General features: G+C 36.3%; 1 protein-coding gene across 1 annotated transcript in view; it reads right to left on the bottom strand.

Moving 5' to 3' along the window:
- LOC103132002 (chromodomain-helicase-DNA-binding protein 1-like) overlaps positions 1-8,526 on the bottom strand; it is a 40,516-nt gene extending 31,990 nt beyond the window's left edge. Inside the window, exons 1-7 of the mRNA XM_016667091.1 lie at positions 8,342-8,526; positions 8,108-8,204; positions 6,490-6,585; positions 6,232-6,408; positions 5,172-5,329; positions 5,046-5,087; positions 4,818-4,951 (exon numbers count right to left, since the gene is read on the bottom strand). Of these exons, the coding sequence (XP_016522577.1) occupies positions 4,818-4,951; positions 5,046-5,087; positions 5,172-5,329; positions 6,232-6,408; positions 6,490-6,585; positions 8,108-8,204; positions 8,342-8,511 (874 nt within the window). The 5' untranslated portion in view covers positions 8,512-8,526. The remainder of the gene's footprint in view (positions 1-4,817; positions 4,952-5,045; positions 5,088-5,171; positions 5,330-6,231; positions 6,409-6,489; positions 6,586-8,107; positions 8,205-8,341) is intronic.
- Between the last annotated feature and the right edge of the window lie 620 nt (positions 8,527-9,146).

Genomic DNA, 9,146 nt, shown 5'->3' on the forward strand with positions numbered 1-9,146 from the left:
AAAATTTTCACAAAAGTAAAATGTTTGTTTTTGTGACACATCTGTATCTTAGGGCCTAAAGTGCGCCCTCGCCTGTTCAGAATGTTAAAGTTACTGTCCCTCGATGGAATATATAGTAGTCAGTCCCAGTGACTGTTTCACTCATGGTTTAGCCAATGTGCTTCCTGGCACAACCCCAAACGTTTCCAGCAGCGCAGGTGATACACGTGAGGGCCCCGGTCATTGGCCCCGCCCCCCAGCCCGACGCTGACTTGTTCCGCTAGTGATTTGCGATATAATGACTTGTGATAAAATTTGACATTTTGAAGTGACCTTTTGTTGACCCAAGTCCAAGGATTGTCCAGTTGTTGCTCATTTTGTCTGATCACCCACTGGACATGCCCCACCCATGCACTGAGTAAAAAAAAAACTCACTGAGTAATGCTCACTGACAGCAGGTTGGATTAAAAATGATACACATATCAATAGAAATATTACTTTTGTAAAAATAAAATGTCATCAAATGCTCATTTACAGTTGTTAACTACACATGGCAACAATATTTCACATGAGGCGTTTAAATTTTTGTTCAGTATACATATATATCAACTGTGAAAACATCAACAAGAGTTCTGGAATTTTTTAAGAGCTAAGCTGAAACCATGCCATCATGCTGCCAGGTCGACATCATGGCATGTGAAATTCCTCCCAGCTCACGTCTCCAAGGCCTCAGTGTGAAGCCTAAATTGAGCAGGCTGAATATGTTAGTAATATGTAGAGATTTCTTTTTATAGAACAGTGAAATGCTGCTAATAATCAGTAGTATTACACACAGCATCAAGGTGTCAATTTCAATGGATTTCACTATTTTTCTAACATACATATACATTATTTATTTGATTTTGCTATTTAAGTCTTTAAAATACAAAATTTTGCAAGTAACTATACTTTGTCCATCTGTTACCTTAAAATATCAAAATATTAAATCTGACATCTCCTTGAATTTTTTTTTAATTGTTAATGTCTTTTTCCAAAGCATTAAAAATTGATGCTTTTTCCCATTTAAATTTTTCTAATGGAAGCTTTACTGATATTGTCTTTTAGATGCATAAATGTATAGCAAAATAAAGTTTTTATCATTACTTCTGCCTTGGTAATCTTTAATCTTTACCGTCATTAAACAAGTCAACAGTGTCTGCAAGCATTCACTGAATGTTTATGACATATGTGGGATGTTTTCCAAATGTTCAAAAATAGGTGGGAAGCCACTGCACAGAAAAGGATAATGGTGTGACAGACTTTTTGTGGTGCTGCCATAACCAAGTTACAGGCTCTGTTTCTCTACTCCTTCTCTACTCCTCTACACTAAAATTCAGGGTTCACAGGCAACTTCATGACAAAGGTTCACAAAACAGAAGCTCACTGCCTTGTTGCAAAAATTGACAAAAGCTGAAACTTTGTAGAAAGAAATGCAGTACATTTCCTACTAGATAAACCAGACAAAAGATGGCTTATGAGAGCACACCTTTATCTGCACACGTTCCTAGGTGTGGCATACTTGTCGACAGTCAGGTGGGATTAATGCCAAGTAATTTAACATTCGTTGTTAACACCCAGATTGCTCAACAGGTTTGGGAGAAACTTTGAGAGCCATCTTCTCAGGAATTTGGATTCCAGAGTGCCAACATTCAAATGGCCATAACCTCTTTATTTTTATTTTATTTTCATGTTTGATATCATTTTGAAAACTTGGAATCTACACTTTCAGAATATGTAAATAACTCAAAACACCCCGAAGTAGACGTATTTTTGGATTTTCTGTAGCCAGTCACATTTACCATTATTGTAATGAGTTGTAATAAAAATCACCAAAAAACTCTATTAAAAGAAATTTAGACTTACAGTTATGGCGGCCACGTAAGAAGACGTACCGAGCTTTGCTCTGCTGTTTGCTGCTCTAATAAGGGGAAAAAAACTGCTGTTCACCAAAGATTTATGCAGAAAAAGGACAATTTGATGTATAATGCCTCGTTCAACTAAACAACGCAAAGGGAAAAGTGAGGCATTCAAGCAAATGAAGCTGTTCGACCACAACCTCTGTAGAGAAGCTCGCAAAGCTAACAAAAAGATGGCTGCGCAAGAAGGAAAAAGCGAGTCATAAAATATTAAGTGATCAAATCCTGGCCGCACCGGAATCATTACGAAACGAGTTTTCCTCGAGGCTTGATGGTCTGATGGTGACACTACAAGATATGAAACAGGAAATGAATGACTATAATGAATGTATGTCGCGAGCAGAGGACCGTATTTCCACCGTATTTAGAGAGCGGACAGTGGTTCCTGACCGAGAACCCTGATAATGAAGTTGCTCAACTACCGAGAAAAGCAAGCTGCCATTCGAGCCGCACGAGAAAATAAGGACGTCTTCTACAAAGAACAACGGGTCCGCTTCTACCCCGACCTGGCCACCGGGCTTCACCAGCTGAGAAAAAGTTTGATCCGATCCGGGAGGAGCTGCGTAAACTGGCCATTCGCAATGGAGTAACTCACCCTGCAACGCTTCTAGTGACTTATGAAAACAAAACACTGGCATTCAAAAGACCTGGGGAAGCAAGTGAGTTTCTCAAGAAAATCCAAGAGAGCTCAGGACACGCAGAGCGCTAAGTAAAAAATGATGCCTCAGATGGCATGTAAAGTATAGTACACAAATAACTGAAATTCATTATTTGACATTCTACAGTTTGCGCTTACTCATGCAGAACGCAAATTTCTTTTTGCATTGCAGTGCATTTGATTCGGTTTGTTATATATTTATGTTCCTAAATATGTTGCATACCTATGTTCCTAAATTTTGTAGCAATAATCACTTAAGTGTGAAATTGTTCTTTAAAATGTTACTCAATAGTAGCGGACAGGGGTGAAAAATGTTTAGCAGGAACGGGGGTATTTTTTGCAGAATAAGTCAAGAGTGGTTCCACTGATCTTCACTAGTTGTGGATTGGTTCCTGGCAATAACGGGAGACAATGGATGTGGGTGGGACTCTCCCAGTTTGGGGAAGGAACTTGGAAGAAGGGAGATGTTTACGTTTTGTGTATTGGATGTGCGTTCTAACATCTGGTTTTGTTGTGTCTCACATTTCTATAATATTAAGCAATCCACTACTTTTGTTAATGTATGCCTCAAACCGTAAAATTTTATTTTATTTCATGGAACTGCAGAGGTCTTCAACGACTCCAAAAAGTCAAACAAGTCATGAATAGACTCCGTTTGTCCTTACTGTACCTCCCTTATGACCATGGAGGCTTGAAATGCCCACATTTTCACTTGTATTACTATGCTGTGCAGTTGAGGTCTATGATGTTTTATTACAGTAATCATTCTCCACATTGGACCGACATGGAGACTCAGGATTTAAAATTGACTCTCCCTTCATATTTATATTCAAATTCAATATTAAAACTTCTGAAACATACTAAAAATCAATTTCTTAAAAATATGATGAGTATGTGGAGAGGTAAAAAACTTTTAAATGAGCCAAATTGTTTGTCTCTGTTCAGTCTAGTGTGGGGTAACCAATTCTTTGTACCTGGTAGAGCTGATTCAACATTTAAAGCATGGAAAGACAAAGGACTCCAAATGATTCAGAATCTTTATGTACCAGACTCAGACATACTAATGTGCTTTCAGGATCTGCAACATAAATTCCACCTAGATAAAAAAACACTGCTTTAAATATCTTCAACTCAGAGACTTCATAAGAACGAGTTAAAATAATGAGCTGACAAAACCTGCCAAGTCAACTTCAGAAAAAATGTTAACAAAGGACAGTTTGAAGAAAGGTATATCAGAATTTTATCACTCAATGATGTTACATTTATCTGAAGGATCTCATGATAGACTTAAGTCTTGGAAGAAAGATTTACTGCTAGAGTTATCTGAGGAAGATTGGCAAACAGCAAGCAAATTGGCCCACACTAGCTCTATCAATATAGCTCTTAAAATGATCCAATTCAAATGGTAAATGCGGGTTTACATAACACCAGTGGACCTCAATAGATATAACACGGAGATACCTGATGCAAGTCCAAAATGTACAGAAGACAGAGGAACTCTGGTTCACTGTATGTGGTATTGTAGGAAAGTTGTACTCTTTTGGAAAGAGGTAAAAGATGTAATTGAGAAAATAATTTCCAAACAAATAATTTTGGATCCAAAGCTGTTTATGTTTGGACTGTACCCTGAAAAACATAATTATACTAAAAATGAACGAACCTTTATAAACTTAAGTTTGCTCAATGCGAAAAGATGTATATCATTGTTCTGGAAAAAGATTCATGGATTGACTGTAAACCAATGGCTGCAGCTGATGTCATCTGCCCTCCCTCTGGAAAATATTACATATGTATTAAAGGGCAAACAGGATCTGTTTGAGTTCATCTGGAATCCCTTCATTATGTATGTCAAGGATCTGAACAGCTCGGATGACGGTACAAGTGACCGAAGAACAGGTAACTGCAGTTCTCAAAGACAATTCTATTAGAGGACATACACTGTTGAACTTAATATCTCAATATAAAGATGATATGTGAAATATGTGATGGACTGCATTAGAACCAGGATTGTGAGAGGCGTTTTGTTTTGTTTGTTTTTCTTTTTGTTTGTATTCTATTTTGACCTGAACAGTACTGCTGCTGCTACTGCTGCTTTCATACTTTGCAGAATATTCAAGCTGTTTGTCTAAAGTGCTAAAATTCCAATAAAGATATTTAAAAAAAAAAAAAAAAGAAATTTAGTATTTTTTTATCTTCCTAATTTTTCATAAGAAAAAAAGGACTACCTGATGTTTTCTCTGGCCCACATGGGTTTTCACGTAGTGTTCGTACACATCCATTATGAACAGTCTCTGCCAAGCGTTTCAAGTCATGTTCAGACTTATCCACAAGTTCAGCATCACGAGCAATGGCATCCAACCTGAGTTAAAAAGCAGATGTTAAATTAGGCTATATACATCTTTAATTAGGGTTAGTGAGAGCCTTTACAAAAATCAGTCACTAGTACAGCTTACCTTTCGAGTGGTCCTCCAAATTTTTTGTAACTCTTGACAAACCTGGCAGCAGTCCATACATAAGTCAGTTTAAATATAAGACCACACTGAAGCAAAATAAGGAAGAGCAATGCATCTGAGCTTCACCTGCGGATCTCAGCATCTGTAAAACCTTTGATATTTTCCCGTGGAATGGTTCGAGGTCTTCCCCGTTTCTTTGGTCTCTTTCGGTCGGAAGTGGAGTCGCTGTCAGAGCCAGAATATCTTCTATTCCTGCTCTGCCGTCTATCAGAATTGAAACTTATCTGCCAACACAAACCAGAAAAAAATAAAATAAAATACTCAGTTGTTCAAATAGAACTCACAATGCTAAAAGCAAGAATATGACTAAAACAAAACAAAAAAATCCCAATAAAATATACGTCCCCCAACAGAAATCAGAATAAACATTTTCCGTTTTAGGTCAATTAGGATTACCTTTTTTTAAAATTATTTGCTAAATGCCAAAATAATGGGGAAAAGAACTTTAAGGCAATTTTTATTACTTTCTTCAAAGTCAAGGGTTTAAATACACTTTACTAGTGTTTGGTACCATTGCAATGTGGGGGGATTTTTTCCCATTTGTTTTATCTTCAGTATCCTTTTGAGTCAGTGATGATTTTCTGGTCTCATGTGTTGAAATTATTATTATTATTATTATTTTTAAATAACTTGGCACAAAATTAAACATCATTAACCATGATGTTTTTCATTTTGTGTTTATTGTATAAATATCAGCTGTCTGGCTGTGCTAACCTGTGCTAACCTGTCCCACTCAGTCCCGTTTTGCCCACACATTTTGTGGAAAATGCAGCAAATATAACCTGTGACACATTTTCTGGGTTTTAGACCCAAAGTATTCAGACATAATTGTGTTGGTTGTGCAATAGTGTGATGATGTGCTGGGATCATGATGGAATTCTAGTAGTGTTAGAGTGAGAAACAAACTTTCTGAAAATTCTGCTCCTCTCCAAACAGCTTTTCAATTCTCACACTTTTTACACATGTTATGCACCAAAATGTAGCAGTGACAAAGCATGCAATTTACTCAGCAAACTTAAACTAATTCTTTCAGCCTGCAGCCTGCATGGAATATTTTGCCTTGAAGTGAATATTCCTCCTTCATAATATTATTTATATAATTCATAATATCATGAGTGGTATGCACCTGTTTAGCACAATTCCTCATGCGTGGCAACATGTAAATTTCCTCAAGCTCCTTCTGTCTTTCCTCTTCCTCCATTCTCCTCCTCTGTTCTTCAGGTATGATGTCATCCCAGCTCCGTTGACTTCGCTCAGAATCAATATCAATATCTTCATCTTCCATCATTGAGAAGTTAGCAACCTATACAATTAAGACCAAACAAATAAATATTAAGTGTTCAGAAATTGGATAGTTGACTAACAGTCATAAAAGTTCTCTGACCTTGAACTGAGACAGCAATTCCTCTCCAACAGTGGACGGCCCAGGGTCATTTTCCCTGGTCTCAGCTCTCTTCAGGATCTCATCAATGTCCATTTCCTGACCAGCACAAGTGCCAACATTCCCAACAAAATAATCAGAGCGATAACATTAATTTCACCTTTATGTTTGGCTCTTGTGCCACTTTCTTTATTGCTATTAATTTTAGCTCAATGGCTTGAATCATATATATTTTTTCTATGCTTATTTTCCATTTCAAGTAGGTATTCAGTTCCTTAGAATAGTTCATCTTCCTGGCTAATGGCAATTTCCAATAACGTGAGATGTATTTGCATGTATTTGCTCTGTATTTTGATTTAAAACATGTCCAAGATGGCGTTGTGGCAGAAGTGCTCCAAAGTATGTTTACATTTCACAAAAAATGCCTTTGAGCAGGTATGAAGCACATCTTTCATTAGACCCACATTTCAGAATTTAGAATATTTTTTCTTGATTTAATGTAATATTCCATCAGACCAATACATAACATTTTATGTTTACATTAGCTTTAAGCAAGAACTCAACATAAATAAAAGCTTTAAAACATGGCTCTGTGGGGAGTTAATCTGTGTAATCTGTTTAACTTGTGAGCTGAGTAACTGAAATACATTAACTTTTCATTAATATTCAAATTTATGGATTATGACTGTAGTTGACGAGGGCTGCCAGAGTGATGCTGGCTTAGAGGTTAAACTCTCACACAGTTTTAGCTACCTCCATCAAGACAGGGAAGAGAAAAATGCCAGAGGTGAAAATACTTATTTTCACCTCTGGCATTAAGTAACATCTGAGATGATGTTTTCAAAACCTGGAGACACTCTGTGTCTTGAAAGAAATGCAAATTTCTCTGCACAAAAACTGTTGTGTGAAAAGTTGCATTTCTTTTGACAGATGGATTCTTATTTTTTAAGCCAGCTTGTCTGAATCAAACGGAACATGGTGCATTTTTTTTATTAAATTGTTTATTTTCTAACTCAATGAGAATCAACAACAGAATTAATGAGGAATCGAATTGTTAAGTGAGATGGGTAATGGAATCAATATTGCTAAATTTGTATCAATTCCCATCTCTAATTTCAAAATACTTATTTTACTGAATTCAATATTGTATCACTATTATTCTCACCCACATTTTTACTGTATAAAGTAATTAAATATTATCTCAAAGCAAAAATGTGAAAATGTATACTTTTTAAAAAAAAAATACATCAAATTTCTATGTATTTTTTGCCCACACCACAGATAATTTCAGTAATATTAAATAAACTGTTCTTAAAAAAATATACACACCCATGTTCAACCAGGTTTTTGTGATATAAAAAACACTGACCGTGTAATATAATTTAAAGTTTCCACCTTTAATGCAGCACTTATCTTCCTTGGGTCAACTTAAACACCCAGATTTCTAAATGGAACATTTTAAGAATGATGTCTGGTGTTTGGGGCTAATCTGTCCATGCCAATAACTGTTTTACAGTTGAATTGTTGAAGGTAAATGTCACAGCAAAGGTAGAAAAACTGTTTCATGAAAGTTCCACGACCATGACCACTTTTGCAGTAATGCAATTGTTGTACAACATACCTGAGGCTCTTGCTCTTCACCTTCCGGCTCTTTAAAAAGTTCTTCAGCACCAAACTTCAGAATTGCAGAGAGCTCCTCTTTGCTAAAAGGTGCTGAGCTGTGTACCAGAAACACTGACATTAGATGTAGTGATTATTGTTACTTTTGTAACACAAATTTTAATTAGTGTTATAAAAGTGTTGTCAGAGCAGCCAGGAAAAAGGAAAGCAGCAGAGTATGGCCTGTGTTGCTTGCCTAGAAGGTGCAGATCCAGTATGCAAGACGGTTTTTCCTGTAGTGTCCATTCTTTGAATGACGAGGTGGTCTAAAACCATTTTCTTTTTTGCCCTCTCAATGATATCTTCCTCCACTGAGCCTTTTGTCACCAGTCGATAGATATTTACCTGCCAGTCCAAATAAATCATAAGAAAAACATTATACAATTGTCATGGAAGAATACAATATTAACTATGTTTGGGAAAGTAATCATAAACAATTTAACTACATCTAGGATATTTTCTTTACTTGCATTACTAACTATAAGAGTCCATGACAAGATAAAACCAAGACATCACGAGAAAGATTCACTGCTACACAAAAGCTTTTAATATACACATTTCTCACAGACTACTATAAATTACATTGCATTGCTTTGTTGCAATTTTCTTCTGAGGTTACCCTCTATATGTCACCGGTGTGACATACAGGGTAACCCAAAACGTAAATAACTAATGCTGATTACACAGAAGCAGAGGAAGTTCTGAGAAATTTTAGCAAATGTCCAAGGAAATTATCTGCAGTTTTGGAGAAAGATACTAGATAGACTGATGAAGAAGAGGGAGCTGGTCCTAATGAAGGACTGCAACCCTATTTATTTGAGAAATACTATTCAGGAAGCAACAATGACTCCAACATTTCTGGGTTTGGGTGAGACGGTGAAGGGTTGGAGATGGTGATCTGTCACTTCAAAATCACAGAATGGTGATAAACAGATGTATCCAATAATCATTCATTATGGTTTAATTCAAGTAAACCAGTTACTTATAAATTAGCTGTTCTA

This window comes from Poecilia formosa, unplaced genomic scaffold, assembly GCF_000485575.1.
Source record: "Poecilia formosa unplaced genomic scaffold, Poecilia_formosa-5.1.2 Scaffold897, whole genome shotgun sequence".
NCBI lineage: Eukaryota > Metazoa > Chordata > Actinopteri > Cyprinodontiformes > Poeciliidae > Poecilia > Poecilia formosa.